The sequence below is a fragment of the Daphnia magna genome, linkage group LG7, assembly GCF_020631705.1.
Source record: "Daphnia magna isolate NIES linkage group LG7, ASM2063170v1.1, whole genome shotgun sequence".
NCBI lineage: Eukaryota > Metazoa > Arthropoda > Branchiopoda > Diplostraca > Daphniidae > Daphnia > Daphnia magna.
In genome coordinates this window covers 9837286-9855609 of record NC_059188.1, presented here as the reverse complement: position 1 = coordinate 9855609, position 18324 = coordinate 9837286, and the positions used below count along the sequence as shown (strand labels likewise).

The 18324-nt window shown below is 41.3% G+C and overlaps 2 protein-coding genes across 3 annotated transcripts; one reads left to right on the top strand and one right to left on the bottom strand.

The window, feature by feature from the left end:
- Window positions 1-1014: 1014 nt before the first annotated feature.
- Window positions 1015-13459, top strand: LOC116927392 (AT-rich interactive domain-containing protein 5B). Of its 2 annotated transcripts, XM_032934405.2 has the most exons (9): window positions 1015-1813; window positions 8224-8473; window positions 8794-9027; window positions 9109-9221; window positions 9298-9460; window positions 9539-9689; window positions 9748-9874; window positions 10029-10391; window positions 10921-13459. In XM_032934405.2, the coding sequence occupies exons 1-9, from the start codon at window positions 1382-1384 to the stop codon at window positions 12298-12300; spliced, it is 3213 nt and encodes a 1070-aa protein (XP_032790296.2). In that variant the 5' UTR covers window positions 1015-1381; the 3' UTR covers window positions 12301-13459. The 2 variants fall into 2 exon arrangements, with proteins under 2 accessions (XP_032790296.2, XP_045031759.1); XM_045175824.1 differs by lacking the exon at window positions 10029-10391 and having other exon boundaries at window positions 1016-1813.
- An 803-nt stretch (window positions 13460-14262) lies between these two features.
- On the bottom strand, window positions 14263-17990 carry LOC116933630 (probable imidazolonepropionase). The gene is made up of 11 exons (XM_045175835.1): window positions 17804-17990; window positions 17102-17260; window positions 16809-16980; window positions 15891-16026; window positions 15660-15801; window positions 15476-15570; window positions 15145-15275; window positions 14867-15085; window positions 14715-14793; window positions 14551-14632; window positions 14263-14474 (listed from the first exon to the last, which is right to left on the bottom strand). The coding sequence occupies exons 2-11, from the start codon at window positions 17254-17256 to the stop codon at window positions 14381-14383; spliced, it is 1305 nt and encodes a 434-aa protein (XP_045031770.1). The 5' UTR covers window positions 17257-17260; window positions 17804-17990; the 3' UTR covers window positions 14263-14380.
- Between the last annotated feature and the right edge of the window lie 334 nt (window positions 17991-18324).

Sequence of the window (18324 nt, the reverse complement as noted above, 5' to 3'; positions counted from 1 at the left end):
TATAGTGTAATGACTCTCCAAGATGGCGCGGGTCCATGTCAAGCAAAAACATTAAGATCATCTTTTTTTTTTTTTTTTTTTGTTTTTTTGTTCTTTATGACGATTTCGGGTGAAAAGAGGAGGAAAACAATGAATCGCCTCAGGCGTTTAAAAAAATGGATAGAAGAAAAGTATTATATGTACAAGAGAAAGAGAAAACTAACGGAGGAAAATGTATTACAGCCATTTTTTTTTCTTATTGCTTAAAAAAAAAAGAAAGAAAAAGATTTTAGGCAAATTAGCAGCAACGGCCGTGACGGGCCGCGTGGTCGACTTAGAGGCCGCACGGAACTCAGCTGGACTATTACTGTACAGACCTTTCTCTGTCTCAGTGTGCGTTTCGATGCACTTACCCAAAACGATTGCAATAATCATTCAATTAGATTCCAATATCATCGAACCAAATAATCAAATATCTGTTATCTCGATTTACATTAAAATGAACTTTGTAGTAGGACGACAAAGTTCATTTTCGTCTTGGCGTTTAACAATATTTTTTAGTTCCAATTCTCTTTTAATATTTCGTGGGCCTTTTGAAAACAATTCTCATTAACCTTAAAACCATTTCGGTATTCGATAACCCACCCTCCTCGCGAAGAAGGACGTGTACACAGGAACAAAGGAGAGAAAAAAAAAGTGTGCCACAAGCGAAATTTCAAGCAAAAAGGATTCAGTGGCATTTTTGGTAGGGAAATGGCCGACATTTCAATAAAGGTCGGAAACATTCTTTCGAAAACATAACAATTGGAGACAAATTAGATGTGTAGCCAACGGTAGACTTGGCGCAGAGTGTCATCTCTCGGTGAAATTGGCCACACCTCCCTCTCCTTTGCTCACTGCAACAAGAAGGCGGAGCTTCACCATTGATGGGCGGAGTCTGGAGAAGAAATCTTGCCCCCTCTTCCCTTTTTTTTTTTTTTTTACATTTTTCTTTCCTTCTCTCTCTCTCTCTCGCTGTGTATTCCCCGTGTATATGTGTCTGTGTGTGAGTGACTGTGTGTGTTCGCGTGTATGTGTGTGTAGATCATCCCCCCAGTCGAGTCCGGGACTTAAGCCACGCCGGTCCAGTACACGACGCAAGTCACGCCTGTTTTTTTTCCCCCATTTATTTATTAATGAAATCGAAGCCAGAAATTGAATTAAAAGAAAAAAAAAAAACGGAAATCAGAGGACAAGAGGAAACTCTATAATAAATTGGTGTACATGTGCTAGGGTGTGTGTGTGTGTTGTCGTTTAATAAGTGCATAATTGTGTCAGTGAAAGAAGAAAAAAAAAGAATTCAAATTCAAAGATGGCCATTAAGATGTACTGAAAAATTAGTACGTGATTAGTTGTTGGAAAAATGGCGGCCATCAAGCATAACGGGTTAAGCCATCAGGGCAGCTGTAGCAACAGCAGCAATGGTAGTAATAATGGTAGCGTGATGAGTGATTGTCATGTTACGGCAGATGGAGATTCGTCGCCTGGATTTGAATGGGTCGGCGCATCGTGCGGCCACCACGGCACCTACACCTTTTACAAGGCGGTCAAATTATCTACATCGATGCATCGACGTGTCCTCGCATTGGGCGATTTCTTCTTTGTTAAAATGTGGACAGATCAAGAAATCGTTTCAATCGGTGAACTGCAATTATTGTGGGAGGACGACAAATTTCCCGTACACAACAACGGCCATCATCATCACAATCAACCATCTTCATCGCCGCTGGCCAGTCTCAAGCTGTACTTTTTGCCTGAAAACACTCCGGATGGACGGCACGAAGAACATGGAGAGGTACCGTAAACTATTGACACAATTCATTTTCTAGTTGGAAAACCTGAAACGATGATGATCATCATTCGGCTCTTTCCAGTTTGTGTGTGTGTGTGTGTATGTGCGTAAGTGTGTGTATGCTCTTGTTTGAATGGCAAGTAGTTATCATTCTTTTGCTTAGATGGCGTTGTTTTTCAAACTCTCTCTTCAAAGCCGTCGTCATTATTACAGGCCCTTTTTTTTTCTTTTAATGTTAAACATTCTTTTCCGAGCCGGGAAAAAAGGTTTCAAGGTGAATTCCACCAGTTCACAAGCGGAAGTGTTTCTTTCTGACTTTCGAAATGCAATCAATTAACGCTGTTGCCAAATATGAATATTACGGTTATGTTGCGCCATGACTAGAATAATCCTTTTTCGTGTGACTTGATTTATTGAATTCCTTTGCCTTGTTTTAACGTCCATTTTCATCAAAGGGACTACGACAATTTTCTTTGAAATAATAAAAAAGACCCAAGATGGCGGTGCAGATGGAAAAAAAAGGAGGAGGAGGAGGGGGGAAAGAGAATTAAAATATGAAATGCATCTGGCGCTGGCGCAATACAATGGGCCAGCTTTTTTCTCTCCCCCCTTACCCTAAGTTGTCAAACAGCTGTTTCTATCGTCAAGTAGCGGGAATCTTGATTGTTTCACATAGGAGATTATTGATTTGACGACCTAGCAAAGTTCTCAAACAAAACGACGACTGCGTCATTTTCATTAGTGTCGCTGATTGGCTTCGCAAGCTGATGTTGTTCTTTCCTTATTATCGAAATGTGGTTTTCCAAGTAATATTACGTAATACCATAATATATATCCAGAAATAAATTGAAGCGCCGTGTCGAACCAAGATGGGTGCGGCTTATCAGCTCAGCAGCGGCCCCGTTTTTTTCCCTCTTCGTTTCACGATGATCCAATCTACGCAAACTGTAAACATGGCGACGTTTCCTGATTTTTAATCGACTCGAATCCCCCTACCCCTTGACCCATCAATGTTTCTAAAACAATAACTTTTCATTTTGTTGACACTGGCACAAGACGTGCCATCATTAACTTTGATTTTCGTTTGTTTACGTAACGGTCCAAATCGAGTTTCAATTGCTGTACGTAAACGTTTGGACTTTTGACGTCACGCATCTGCGATCTCGATACTTTTATCAATCGATTGATTGGCCGAATCCCTAAGGGCAGGTGTGTTTCTTATGTTTCTTATGCTCGTCGTCTGCAGCGAATACCAGTCCAAAGTGTAGGGTCTGATGAATGGTTTAAAGTAGAAGAGGGATTCCTTTTTTTTTTTTTTTTCAAGAAGAGAACGGGGGGTGGGGGGAAGGGTACCATTCCCCATATCGTGTTAATAATACGAAGCCAAATGTTTATGGCTCTTTTGCTTGGCATAGCAACCACCAACTTTTTTTTTTGTGTGTGAAACATTTTAATTCCGGAAATTATGAAAGTTGCTTACAATAAGAGAAAGTAGAAAAATTTAATGATGGATCGATTTTTTTGCTATTCAAATTGTCGAACCCCTACACACACAAAAAAAAAGTTGGTGCAAGCCAATTGCGATGCGACAATAAACTTTTTCTTACCCCTTTCCTCTGATGTGCCAAGCCCCGCCTCCCGCCTGACACGTGATTGACGTGCGATACGAAAACTACTCTGTTTTAATCGTTTACTGCAATATTGAACGATTTTCTTACGAGGAAGAGCAGAGTTCGGATATTTGATACGAAAATAGGTCATTTCAACAATGTCTCCATTTATTATTAACAAACATCGCAAGGTTGAGATCATTTGAAACCGTTTTTTTTTTAAAGGTTCCTTAAAAGGCTGTTTTTACTTTTTTTTTCTTCTTCTTCTCAAGACTTTGGCCAATGGTAGCCTAAGGGCAATTTCTCTCTCTCCCCCCAACCCCACCCTTCCCTCCTTTTTGCTCGACCTCCTGGGCTGGCCCACACTATCTTATCACCCGACGCTCGCTCATTCAATATTTGAAATCAGCTGATGGGGTTTTCTTTCTTGTTTTTTTTTTTTGTTTTTTATTTATTCACTTCATTTCGTTGTGTTTCTTTTGTCGTTAATTTTTGATGAACAAAAGACTTGCTTTTAAAAAGAAAAAAAATGACTTTTTAAGTCGTTCATGTTTACGATGAAAAAACAAAACACAAACGCATAACTTGTCTCGATGAAATTCTCTTTTTTAAAATGTTGTAGCCTTGGCAAATTGCCATGTTCTACTTTGTGGGAAACAGATAATGGAATGCATCGAAAGCTAATTGAATTTCCGCGAGAAGAATTTACATGCATTGAGCTCTTTGTTAACCTTAATTGACCTTGGAAGTATACTGATGTTGTTGCAACAGATGTCGGGAAAAAAAGGCAACGTCTCTCTCGCCGAGATAATACGATTACACTCGACGTACTTTTCGAAAGGAAGTGGCTTTTCTTTTTTCGTCCCTATCCCCACTATTTTTAATCTTTTTGGCGGCCATGACATGCACATTTAGCAGAGGAAAACATTGTCAATAGTATCGTAATGACAAAATGTGAACAACAGCGAAAATGACTCATTTGGTATTCGAAATTTTTGAAATCGATGCTCGCATAATAAGCAAGACATTGTACAGACGAAATATGGCGGCTGCGGTGGGAAGCAGCTGTTGTTAAATGAATTACCATCCGCCTGACTTGCTTTCCCCCGCCACCCCCCTTAATAAAAACTGGTCTTGTTCGGATTGGCTCTTCAATCATCGATATGTTATTCTCATTTATCGATCTAAAACAAAAACAAGTCCAAACATGGAAAAAAACAGGGCGGTGTGCACTGTTTTTTTTTAAAAATTACAATTTAAAAAAAAATCAAACTGTCACGAGCATCTCGAAAATGCCCAGTAAAATGTTGCGCAAGCATCCAAGAGATATTTACATGATCAGCACTAATGAATAATGGATGACGAATTCAGTGAAAGGGGAAGGGGGGGAGAGGAAAAAAAAGACGGTATGGCGTCTCCTACAGCTTTCCTTCGATCGATACGTAATTAATTCAATCATCTGATACTCTACCATCTTAAATAACGTCATTTTCTGATGGGATTCTTTTGCCGATATGAACCTCGAGTTTCATTAAAGGTGAAATGAACACACAGCAACGACAGGATGTTTGTCTCGCGGAATTCATTTGCTCTCCTCCCCCCTCCCTCCTAACACCGTGTTTCATTTTCTCCTCGCCCTACACTTGGCGCCACCTGTCTGCCCGTGCGGTAGCAAACAAGAATTGGCCACGCCCCATCTCTTTTTTTTGGCTTGGCGCGTACCATTCGCTAAGGAATATTGTCGTTAAAAATATTGGTAAACGCGCACACACACGATTTTCCAAGTCGCAGGGACATTTTTTTTTTATTATCTTACTTTTTTGTGGGGCAATCTTTTCCTTTTTCTCCCTTCGATGAACTTTGAAACTTACAACGACCCTTTAATGACCTTGAAATAAATTTGTATCACACACACTAAAACAAAACCAAGTTGCATCGCAAGTAGGTCAATTGCAAGTGGCACCGATTTCACGCAATGCCGTCCGATGAAATTGACCTTTTGAACTTAACCATTGATTTCGTGCTGCTGTATATCAATAAATCCGATTTAGAAAAAAAAGAGAAAGAGAAGATCATTATTTTTCATACAGTCTGGTAACGATTAGCGTATGCCTCAGGAAAAATGGAGAGAAAAAAAAAAAGAGCGAGGGGGGGGGAGACAGGATAAACAGCCTACGGCCGCAGGGAGTGAAACTTTGTGTATGTGGACGGTAACGCCATCTTTTGTAGCCAAGCAATTAGATTCATTTTTTTTTTTTTTTTTCGTTTTAGTTCAAAGACAAGTTCTTCAGTCGATTAGAGTTGAAGCAAATTTCCATCAAAAATTTGGAAAGTGCAATCGATTTGCGCTTGACGCAGAGCATTAAAATGTAGCCATTGCAAGAGCGCGCATCCAATCGAAATTAATGAGATTCATACCAGAAACTCGCGAAGGGGGATGGGTGGGGGGGGGGATTTTATTGATCTCAACGCAGACACGATTCTCTTATGAAGAATTATCAAACACATGTTTTTCCGATTATCACTTTGAATTGCGCTTGACGATCGTCTTTTGTATTGAAATTGAACACCCGAGTGACGGTGGGGACACATGAATAATATGGCAGATAAATTTTTTATTTTTCTTTTTAAACTGGGAAAACGAGTTAGACGACGCCTAGCGGCTAATTCACAGAATGGGCTGCTTTTTTTTTTTTTTTTTTTTTTTGGTCTAACGCCAACGCCATATAAGGGGAAATCTAGTACTCAAATTAAGTCACTTTCCCCTGCCAAAATTTTGCATTCCTCTAAAATAATTTTGACAAAAATAAAAAGTTAGTCTTCATGCCTGAAATCTAATTTACTGGATTAAAAAATAAAAAAAAGTCTAGACGAATAGTAGGATCCGTTATTTCCTGAGTTGAGATTAAATCACTGCCTTAGGGGGCCCTTTTTTCTTTTTAAGTATATCAAGTCCCTGGCCGGATGGTGTGCGCAGATCCGTTTGAATGCACATCTTTGATTATTGAATCGACAAAGAAAAAGAAAAAAAAATGAATTTGTCTTTTTTGTTTTGTTTTATTCAATTTTCTGTGTTTGAAAATTTTACGGCGTAACCGCGCCCTTGGTCCAAGCACATGTTAATTGCCCGTCGTGTTGTACTGTGAAGCAAGGAGAGGAAGGAGAGAGCACCTGGCCTCAGGTCTCTTTTGGGGCGGAAAAGAGACCGTGTATTTTATGACGGTTAAAAAGGAAAAAGAAATAAATAAATGTATACATTTTTAATAGTAAATAGAGCCCTTGTTGCCCTTGGGGGGAAATTGGTCTTTATTTAAGTTTTGACTCTTTTTGCCACCTAGCGCCAAACATTCGAATTGTCGTGATAAACTAATCGATACCCGCAAGCGTCATCGTTGTTATATTTAGCATCTCTTGACTGACCTTTTTGTGTGTGTGTGTGTGTTTGTTAACTTTTTAATAAGGACGAGTTGCGATTAAAAATGGCGCATCATTTCGGCATAATTGAGTCGCGTTTCGCCTTGTCTAATGTTTCAGCCATCTAGTGGTTGATGGAAGCATAAAGATCAATGATTTTGAGTTCCATTATTTTGCATGACGCTGTTATCGATCATGTTGATCGCTCTGAATAACAGGAGAAAGCAAAGTTTTTTCTCTCTCTCTTATTTTTATCTTTCGTCTTGCAAAACTTTTGATGCGTATCCATCACATTCGGACTAGCGTGACCGCTGTAAATCTTGATTAAGAACGAGATTGGCTGTAAAGTTGTAATGAGAGGAAAAAACGAGGATCGGAATGACGGATGATGGACTTCATTGATTGGACCTTCCGCCACGGATCCCTTCATGGATCGATTTTTTTTTTCTTACCCACTTTTCTGGGGGGGGGTCCAACTACTGCAACTACTGTGTGTATACACTTGCCATAAATAAGAAAAGCCCTTTAGTGGTATTCAGAGCACGCACAGCCCTTTACGGGGCTCTCTAAGCAGAGCCTTTTTTTTTTTCTTTGCTATCCTATTGTCGAGCTTCTCATCTCGTTTTATCGCACACATATGAAATACAAGAAGCGCTCGATGGATCGATCATCCATAAAAGAGCTTTTTGCAATTGATTATTTCAAAAGTATGAATGCTCCGGTTGTCATGATAACCTTCATTATTATACCGATGCAGACTTTTTTCGACTCGTTGTTTGGAGTGTTTGTTTTTGTGTGTGTGTGCGAATGTTATCTCAGTAGCCGGGTTTATTAAGTACATTGCTCGATTACCCGTTTTATCAATTTTCTCTTTTGTTTTTCTTTACTGGCATCATTTCGTGATTGCCTTTTGAATAGCATTACCTATCATTCGATCGATTATTATTCTTGTTACGTAGGCATTGCCGCATTCATGCGCAGTTAAGGAATGTTTGGTGTTTTACTTTCTAAAACTAAAATCAATTGAAATGGAAAAACTGTGTACTATCAAAGTGTAAAGGAAAAAACAAAAACAAAAAAGAAAAAATATCTCGCATTTCAAAGTAAAGAATGACAATGATTTTCTCATCAAAAAGGAAATGGTGTTGAATTTCGGTCCGGTTCCATCGTACGCACATGACAGATTTTCCATCTTGACCTCATTATGTTCACGATATTTTAAACGACCGTGAGCTTCAAACTTTCTTTTGTCACGACTGCTTAAATGCCTCACGACATCTAGCGATCGATTCAACTCTCGAAAAACAACCAGACAACAACACACAAATTAATTGCGCATTTCTCCCTTTTTCTTCTTATCTTTGAATTTTTTATTTTTTTTATTTTTAGGATGAGGTAGTTTCTATATCGGAGAAGGTCGTTTTGAAAATTTCGGATTTGGCGACATGGCTCGTTGACGATGTCAAATGGGAGAAAGGCGCTCCTTCCGTGTGGGAGCGCCAGTGCCCTACTCCGCCGCCGTCTCCACCGGATTCGCCTGACGCGGCAGATGCGACGGAAGGAGCGGCCATTCCGCCTACCGGGGCTAATATCGGTGTGCTGGACATGCGCGACGTCATCAAGGAGAAACAATCTATCGGTGAGCGAAAAATAGTTTTCATGTTGATTTTGTGTAGTCGGTCAACTTTGAATTTTGCAGCAATTATGGGAAAGTGAACTTTGTTCCACTAAACAAACTTCAACTGCAACCAATTAAGCAAGAATTCTAACTCTACCAAGTTTTACCTTTGTAAATGTTGGAACTTTTTAATTAATTAGTATTGATTTTTTTTTTTTTCACTCATTTTTGTGTTTGGCTTAAACTCGCATAACGTTTTGTCCCATAACTGACCCAATTTACATATCTAATTTTTTTTTTTGTCTAATATATCTATACATATATTTTTTTTAATTAAAAAGGTGATGCAACTGGATCGTCAAACGTTCTCGTCCTGAGTTATCCGGCTTACTGTCGCTATCGGTCAACATTAAAGCGACTGGAAGGACACAACCAGACGGATTACATGCGCCAAGCCGTTGTGGAAGCCATCGGAGGACGGGCAGCTCCGTGTCCCAATACACGCGTTGTCTTTTGTAAAGATACTTTTGACTACCCAGAACTCGAAGATCATGAACTCTTATGCAACCATCTCGGTAATTTGCATACACGTTTAATTTGTAAAAAATTGGCAATAGTTATTCATTGTGTTTCTCTCTTTTTTGTTATTTTTAAAGCACCGAAATGGAAGGGCCGTCCCAGGAAAATGCTTAAAAAGCGAAGTCATTCGCCCGGCTCGGAATCGAACGAGTCTGAATCGTCCGTCAGTACCGTTACCTCTTCGTATAGGGTTAGTTTTCAAGCGTGTCAAATTCCAATGCCACCGTTTCAATTTAAAATCTAAATCGATGCTTGCTTAAAATTAGAGTAAAGATTCGCCCATGAAGCCCGGAATTCGAAATGTTCCTACTCCGTATCGAGCTGGTGACAGACCCAAGGGGGAACAAGTATTTATGCAGAAATTACACAAATTCATGGCCGGACAAGGAACACCTATTGGCCGATTGCCCAGCCTAGGATTCAAACAACGTATTTTATTCATACTGAAACCTCCTAATTATGCAATTATCATTTTTTAATAATTCAATTTGTTGAAATTCAATCTAGTCGATTTGTTCCTGTTTTACACGAAAGTGCAGCGAGCGGGTGGCTATGAAGCGGCCGTGGCTAATAAACAATGGAAAGGCATTTACATTGAATTAGGCGGGCATCCTAGCAACACTAGCGCCGCTACTTGCACTCGACGACATTATGAAAAGTAAACGGAAACAAAAAGTTATCGAAATTCATTAGATAATACCGACATTGTGGCCTAGGTTACTGCTACCCTATGAACGATATGCCACGTCCTTGGCGGTAGAAGAATCGACAACGGCCAGTACTTCCGTCGCCACTCCGCCAAAGAAGCGCAAAATTTCTGACGTTTCTGATCTGCCATTTGAGGTAAACAAAAATTAGCATATTCATAATCGAAAAAACAAAAACAAAACTGGGTCAAGTCAAATTCAAGTTTGGAGTTAAATGAAGAAGTAAAAGAGAGAGAGAGAAAGCTGTGTGTATTATCTCGACGGTAAACTGTCTTAATGCACTTGAATAGCTCGCGGCAGCGCCGGTAGAGCACGTAGAAGATGAGGAAGACAAGAACCTGCCAACGCCATCTAACGGTGGCGGGGGCACGGATGCAGGACGGATGGATCGGTTACGGATCGTCGAGAGTTGCCTGCCGCAATCGGCGGAAGAGTCTTCTAAATCACCAAAGATTGTCGAGAGTTCATTACCAGGTTCGGTTATTGTCCGACATCCACAACCGCCACCACCCCTGGTTTCATCGGAAGCGCCTGACGATGGTGTCCATTCCGAGCCGGAAATCATGATTCTGTCGCATCCTCCTCCAACAACGTCTCAACCTATCGCCAAAGTGGCTGTGCGCAGTGATTTGACTCATCCAGCCGACGGAGAGGTCAGATAGGCCCTCGCCACTTAAAAAAAAAATAATAATAATAAAAAAAGACTGGAACAATTTTCAGTTTCTTTTTCGTTGGATTTTTGTGTGTGTGTTTGTGGATTCCGGAAGCCCGGAAATCTGGAGCTTGGTTTGCTTGCGTGGTCTTCTTTGCTCATATAATAGCCCGGCACCATTTTCATTTTTCGGTTGTTTACATTAAGAACAAAATATTTGGTGTGGAGATTGTTCACCTTGGGGGTATTGCTTGTTAATCTCGCTTCCGGATTTTCATCTATGTGCGTGTGTTTTGCCTGCACCCAAATCCCACGCGTCCATTTTTTTTTAGAGGTTTACCTTCCCCTTATTTATTTTTATTTTGGTTTACATCACAACACACATTTGCTTTGGTGGCGCTTTTTTTTGTGGGGCAAATTCGGTCGTTAAGCAACTTGAATCCGGTGGATCAAGTGAAACAATAAGAGTGATTACAATAAAAAAAAACTGAATGGTTTTTTGTTTTTTGTTTAATTAAAAAAAAAAATAGGTTCCAGTTGAAATGAAGGAACAGTTGAAAGCGGCAGCAGAATCTACCAGTTTAAATCTAGCCGGATTAATGGCAGCCGGCGATCGAGCTAATCTACTGGCCGCCTTTTCAGCTGCAGCTGCTTCCGGCGATTCCAAACAACTTTCGGCACTCGGCGATTTCGCTAGATACGCACAACAGTTGGATGCAACAAGCGGATCGGCTGCAAAGCTGAACCGGAATAAAGAATCTAAAAATCATGCGGGCAGTGGTGAAGTGTCAAAAGACGGAGACATCCGGCGACCGTCGGTCATTCAAAAGAACTCGGTCGATGGAAGGACAAGTAAAAGCGGCCAGCAATCGAGCGGATCGTCGTCGGCGCAGCCAACAGAATTGGGTTCACCACCTCCAGCTCATAGTCAGAAACCAGTCACTTTGCCCAGCATTCCGGCCGGAGAAGTTCCGGCTTCGGAGCAGCTGCGTCAGTGGTACGCACAAATGCTTTCGGACAAAGCGACGGGCGGCAATCCATTGCCGGCCAGCGCTGCCGCTATGCTGGAATTAACTCTGAGGCCACCTGCTCCGGCGGCAGCCACTCCGTCCATCTTCGTCCCGTCCCGACGCATCTACGTCGATCCCAATTTGGACATCAAGAAGAACCGGAATAGCACCGCCCTTGCGGCTGGATCGTCGTCTGCTATTCCGGCTGCACATTCGAAATTAGCTATTCAATCTAGTAATAAAATGTCGCCGACGCCAATCAATACGGGACCACCTCCTCTTCAAAACATCACTCCGCCTCGTCCGGCTGCATCTCGACCGGTTGCAGCTCAGACCAACCACGTCCGCGGTTCCACTGCACCTCAGTCACTCGCACCCGCGGCACGGCCTGCCGCCATTCCACTGGTTGACTTGACTAGCCGATCCATCAACAACATGAAAGCGGAAGATCATCATTCCAGCAGGAAAGCCTCGCAGCCATTTGGCGCTCATCCTTCTAGCCAAATGGAAATGAATGGCAAACCTTTGCTGGATCTGAGCGCACACCAACAGAATAAGCTTCCAGGTCTACCCAAGTGGAACAGCTCTCCGCGATCCGGCGATGTGTCTATCAGCCTCAACGTCAAAATCGATGGCGTTGGATCGGATGCGAAAACATCCAGCGGCGCCAGTAGTTCAAATGCGCAACAACGCCATTCCGTTTCTGTCGTTCCACTCGTCAAAGAAGAGATGTCTAATTCTCGGCAGCACCGGAAGGAGAAGGAGATGATGCGGATGGATCGCGTTTCCGTCACGCCACAGCAACAACAACAACAACAGCACCAGCCAGCAGCAGCAGCTATTACAACAGCCGCAAGCGCAGCCACAAGCGCAGCCGCAAAGTTATCCGCGAATGGTTGACAGCTTAGTGACGATGAACGCCTCCTCGAGTGGCGCCTCCTCTGTGACCAAATCCGGACCAATAATGGCATCTTCGCATTACGGTGGATCGTCTTCTTCCGGGTCCAGTAAGCCGACTACATCCAGTTCGTCTGCTGGCCTCCATGCTGGCTATCCAGCGTTACTCGATCCGGCACTAGCGTCCTACTATTCGTCGTTCTACTCGTCGCACATGTACAACCTTCCGGCCGGAGCTTTCATGGCCGCTGCGGCTGCTGCGGCACCGCCACAACTTCAACACACGCCAACTTCGTCGGCCATGTTCCACCACCATCATCACCAGCAGATGATGCAGTCAAGCGCGGCGGCTGAAGTGACAGCTCAAGTCTACAAGGACATGATCCAGCGCGGATACCCACCAGCCTTGGCACCGGTACTTCCTCCCGGATTAAGTGGTCTGCCTGGATTAAGTTCTCTAGGATCTTTTGCCGCCTCCATGTACTCGCCAATGGGTGGAGGCAAAGATTCAACTCCGGCCGAACGTTCTCTCCCCAAATCATGAGAGTTCCCATTATTTTATGACGACCTTGTGAAGATACAGTCTTTAAAAAAAGCAAACAAAAAAACTAACAATTGATTTTGGGTGTGTGCGTGCGTGTGTGTGTGTGTGTGTTTGTGTGTGTGTGCACCGACGTGTATGTGTGTCAAGGATTTGTAAATGGATAGAAGCTTCTGTATTTGGAGGCTACCGATGGAATCGATTCGCAAAAATTGTTTTTGATTCAACTGATTTTATTTTTAGGCTTGTAATGCCTGAAATGAGTCCGGTCTTTGCGCCGTTTCCATCGTTTTTATTTGTCCAAATTACTGTTCATTTTTACATGATATCTCTTAAGAGTTGCAACTGTCGAGTCGAAAACATTTTGTATCACAGAATCGCTTGGCAATGAAATTGTACATAAGACATTTCCCCCTTCCACCACTCTGAATTTCGAATTGTACGTTAAAATTGCATCCGTTTCTCACCATCCTTCTTTCTATTTTGTGTTTCTTCCTTTCTTTCCCTGTCCTTCCATTACCTCATTTCGTGTGTTGATGCCGGGAAAATGGCCGTTTCTGAGTGTATCCCCGGCGGAGAAAACGTGATGTACTCTCGCAAGTACACTGCATTATATTTCTACGATTATTGTCAACAAATCCTGCATATTTTTTAAACGTCCCCTTGCTCGGCTGCAATTTTCACTTAAGATTCAACGTTTTCTGAGGAAAGGAAAAAAAAATAATAATAATAATCAAGAAATGTCATCTCACTGCAAGCTAGAATAGTTAACATGGTTTTTAAATTTCCTTCAGAAAACTACGATTGTCGTCCAAGTGTTGACAGCCTTGATAGTTGACGTATTGGCTGGATAGTTTTACATTTGTAATAAACTCGTTATGATTGCCAATGCACTTATAAACAGTGTCTTTGGCTTCAGGAGATACGTGAGACGGAGAGAATGGCTTAGATCGTCTGCGTATTTACACCTTTATGTACAATGGCACGGAATTACTGGATATATTATACAACGTCAGTATCCACTTATAATAATTGAGTCAATCTTGCAGACCTTCCCGTTGGAAGGGAAGGTCAACGAGGGAGACGGGGGACCTCTTATTCGTAAAGAAAGCTGTCCCGTATGATTTTTTTCCGAATCATAAGTAACTCTCTGCATTTTCTACTGGATACGAGAATCTTCACGGGTACCATCAAAAGTATAGAGAATTAAAGAAAAAAACTGCGACTGACTGTTGCGATCAACATTGTGGTCATCAGATTGGCAGGTGGCGCATTGCTGAGGGCTCCCAGACAAAAGCTTCATCCTAATGCTTTAAGCTAGCTTAAATTTTGTGGCATTACACGTTGGCAAAACAAACGGAAACCGCCTAGTGTAGATAATCGTGAACGCCAATGAAGCTTCTAAAAAAGAATAGGAAATAGGGTTCCAGAATAATTCATTGCTGTATTAGTTTTCAAGAAATTTCATTTTGGCCATTGTATTTATGTTAGTTTTTGTTACACGTCAGATTTGTTTCTAAAATCTGGCGATTTGTTCCAAGTCTAAGTAGCTGTCCGGTCAATAATACGGCCGCGTTTGATCACCTGCCCAATCACCTGTTGATTGTCACCCATTTGATAAACAAGATGTTCCCACCTAGCATTTAACAAAACAAAAATTCAGTCATCAAGAGGAATAAGTGCTATTCACAATGAAACTTGTATGTCAATACCTTGGTGCGTTCAAAATGAGCAGATCTCCATACTTTCCTATTTCAAGCGATCCATGCGTTTTCTGTTTGCCCAACGCAGCAGCTGTGGTCCATCAACGAGATGATAATTGAATTTTTTCTGCGATTTAATTTTAAAAAAGTTCCTTAAAAACAAAAAGTCTAACCTGCATTAATGGTCGCAGCAACTAGAGCTTCCGGCAAAGTCATCCCAAACAATACGCAAGCCAAATTCATCACCAACGGCTACAAATGTACGTTAATTTATTCATAAATTCCAAATGGTTACGCATAGAAACATTTTAAAAAATCCACAAACCATGGAAAGGCAGTAAGCGTTGGGATTGAAATCGGAACCAAGAGCGACAGGTACGCCTTGTGTAATCATCTCTCGAACTGGTGGAGGTTTTAAACGAAGAAGATATGCAGTGGTTGGCAAGATGACTGCAATCGAAGGTTTGACAGCCATAGCGGCTATTCCAGCCGGACTAATCTCTTCCAGATGGCTCATCGCTTCCGCACCAATTGAAGCTCCCATCTGCGTAGAACAGCCCCACTAGAGTAACACGATACTTTTTTCAAAGCAATTCTGAATACCTCTGTGCCGTTGATTGGTGTCAGTTCATCTGCGTGGAAGTTGAGACGCAGACCAGCCCGTCTCCCAGCCTCCAAAATCCTACGTGACTGTTCCACATCAAATACGCCTTTCTCGCAAAAGACGTCAATACCTATATTCGTAGAATGAAGTAATAAATCTGAAAGCTAAAAAACAGGGGGGTGAGCAATTTCATAAGCTAGGCGTAAACTATGGCAAAGCCTAACTTTACAAAGTTTAGCATCCCTTTTCATAATCAATTGATCGTGTAAGTTCCGAAATTATCATGAAGAGGAACAATGCCCCTCAAGAATTGAATGACTTAATATTTACTGTCAACGTGTAGTTCTCCATTTGCTTGCATAAGCATAACTTTCGGCAGCTGTTCATTCAACACATTCTGAGTAGCCTCCTCTGCTGTTTGATTCCTACGTATTCCACCAGTAAAAATAGAATTTAAAGTTATTTTCCGTCCATTAGGATCGTTAAAACACAAGGTGGAGAAAAGCGGCTCTACTTAGGCACAGCGTGAGCTCCACAAAACGTAGACGAAATGTCGATGGGTAATTCGCGTTTTGCTCGCTCCAGCACGCGCAACATTTTGATTTCGTTCTTGGCATCGAGGCCGTAGCCGGATTTGCCTTCCACCAGCACCGTGCCTAAATGTCAAAGAATTATTATAAAGGGATTAACTGTGTTACATCTTTACTGGCTCGCAAAACCAGCAAACGAATTGAAACCAAAGTACCATTGGCGAGCATGCGCATTAAACGTTGTCTAAGTAGACCATATAATTCGTCCTCGCTTGCATTTCGGGTATGATTGACGGTGAAATGGATGCCTCCTCCTGCTTCGTATATGTCCATATAGGTCGCACCAGCAAGCTATAAATAGCCATAATGAGAGTTGAAATGTAAGACTTCAATGTACATTTAATAAAACACGTGCCGGTAATCATTGTTATGCCATAACCGTTAGCTTGTCGAGAGTTTGAGAGTGCATAAACTACATGCACTAATCACATAATGCAAATGATATGTTAAGGCAATTGGTTTTTATTCTAGCGAGCAAACTGCGTTATTTGGAAGACAATACAATGAAGCTTGCAAACTACTCTGCCGGTCAGAAAGCGGAACACCCTTTGTGTTCATAGCTTTATCACACGAGCTTTTACGAAAGGTGGGACATAATTTTATATTAGTAACTACGAAATTTAGAACAGCAATGAAAAAAAAAACGAAAGCTATTTGGTATGTTTTATAATTGTTTTTTTCCTTTTAGTATCAGTGGGTGTTGATCGAGTGATTGGTCAACAAATATTCGCACACTGGGATACGTTGGACATTGGCCCGTCAAAAATGGTTGGCCTCACTTACGGAGAGCGCTGGCAATATTTCCGTTTACTCAGGAAAATATATAAACTAGTTGGCCAGCGCATACTCTTCCACCTTTAATGCGCCATGCCAGTCCTCTTGACAGGTAAGAGTACCTCTGGTGGCAGCAAGGTCAACCATTTCTGACAGGATTAAAGCGTTACGAATGTTTTGTGCTTTTTGTTGTAGTGAAAACTAAAAACTTTGTTTTGGCTAATCGTGGAATGAAATAGAGTATTTCTGCGTTGAATTTTAGATGTTACCTGTTTATCGTAAGTTGCTTTATATTATACCTTCATGGAAAACTCATGCACTCGATCGCCAGCCCAGACGGGATGAGTGTGGGCATCAACTAAACCGGGCAGAACACTGCGTCCTGTAGCATCGATGATTTCTTCTATTGTTTGGTTCTCGTATTTATGTTGCATTACATCATCGTAACCAATATCAGCGATTAGCCCATCCCTAATTTGCATGCAGATTTTATAAATACATTACTAACGTTTGCCAGAGTGATCTTGGAAGTCGATGGCAAAATAGTTTCATTTAGAACGACTTTACATCTACGTAAATAAAATTTTCTTACCTATCAATGATGATAGACAAACCGATACCATCCTTCTCTTCCAAAATAGCTAAATTGCAGTTCTTTTGAGCCGGTCCAGCCAAATATTCTCGGCAGGGATCAGCATCCGAAACTACACGAACAACTTGACGAGCATGTTTCACCCACAGACGCATACTCCTAATAATCAGAAATTATTTGTAGTCAAGTATTCAAGCAGCAGGGGAAGAATAAATTATGATGATTGCAAAATTTCACACTATAAGCCGTCTTCTATCGATAACTTTGAATAATTAATAATGTGCTGAAAATAAAGTTGTTTTTTTGTCATAAAATTAATTCGACTCAATAAAATTAAAAGCACGTCGACTTGCTACGGTTGATGAATATGTAAACATTTACAACAAAAGCCTTCTCGTAAAAATCTAACACTTCCCAGATTACATAAGAAGTTACCACGACGACGAGTTATATGACAGGTAACGTAAATTGATAAATTTCAGGAATTTTGTTTTTATCTTATATGCAGTAATGTAATGCTCAGGTGTCAACAACACACGTGCAGTACATATCTTAAGGCATTTTTACACATCCAAAGAATTGTCAGCACGAAGTTCAGAACATTTATTTTTCTCGACACTCAACAACTTTCGATACATTTTCACACCTACAACATGAAATCGAAAACAGCTGATGTAGACAACAGAACATAAATTTACTTACGGTCGATTTCTGAAAATTGCCCGTCAGCTAATATGTACCAAGAAAGGCTAACTGAAATTATCTGGTAGCAGAAACTGTACATATAAGAGTTGTCTGTGCACAGACGTGAGAGAAAATGGCAACAGGTTAACTAACAAATGAAGCAGTCGCGACACTGGCTGCAAAGCTTTGGGGTGGACGATGGTTTTAGAGATTCGCAGATGCTCCAAGGACGAAACTTTGACCGCGGCAATTCCAAAAAAAAAAAAAAACATGAGCCGCTGGCCTTGGTGTTGCGTTGCCTTAGAAACAGCCGTAAAACATAAAATATGTATACGTGCCCTAAAGGAAAAGAACCAACTTTCCAAATCTTCTTGTAACGAAAATGCGTTGTGTTTAAGGTCAGGTCTGGCCCAATTGGAATGTAAAACTCCATAACAACTTGCTGATCGCTAATAAAAATGTTTATCAAACCTAGCCATGGAAGTAGTCAACACAAAAACTGTGCTGCTGCAAGGTTTTCCATAAAAAATGCTCCCATA

Coding starts and splice junctions, on each gene's coding strand:
- LOC116927392 (XM_032934405.2), top strand. CDS start 1,382: ATGGCGGCCATCAAGCATAACGGGTTAAGCCATCAGGGCAGCTGTAGC. Junction 9,222..9,297: donor CCGTTACCTCTTCGTATAGG/GTTAGTTTTCAA, acceptor GCTTAAAATTAG/AGTAAAGATTCGCCCATGAA. Junction 10,392..10,920: donor CTCATCCAGCCGACGGAGAG/GTCAGATAGGCC, acceptor AAAAAAAAATAG/GTTCCAGTTGAAATGAAGGA.
- LOC116933630 (XM_045175835.1), bottom strand. CDS start 17,256: ATGCGTCTGTGGGTGAAACATGCTCGTCAAGTTGTTCGTGTAGTTTCG. Junction 15,276..15,475: donor TGGAGAACTACACGTTGACA/GTAAATATTAAG, acceptor CTACGAATATAG/GTATTGACGTCTTTTGCGAG. Junction 15,086..15,144: donor CACCAATCAACGGCACAGAG/GTATTCAGAATT, acceptor TGTTCTACGCAG/ATGGGAGCTTCAATTGGTGC.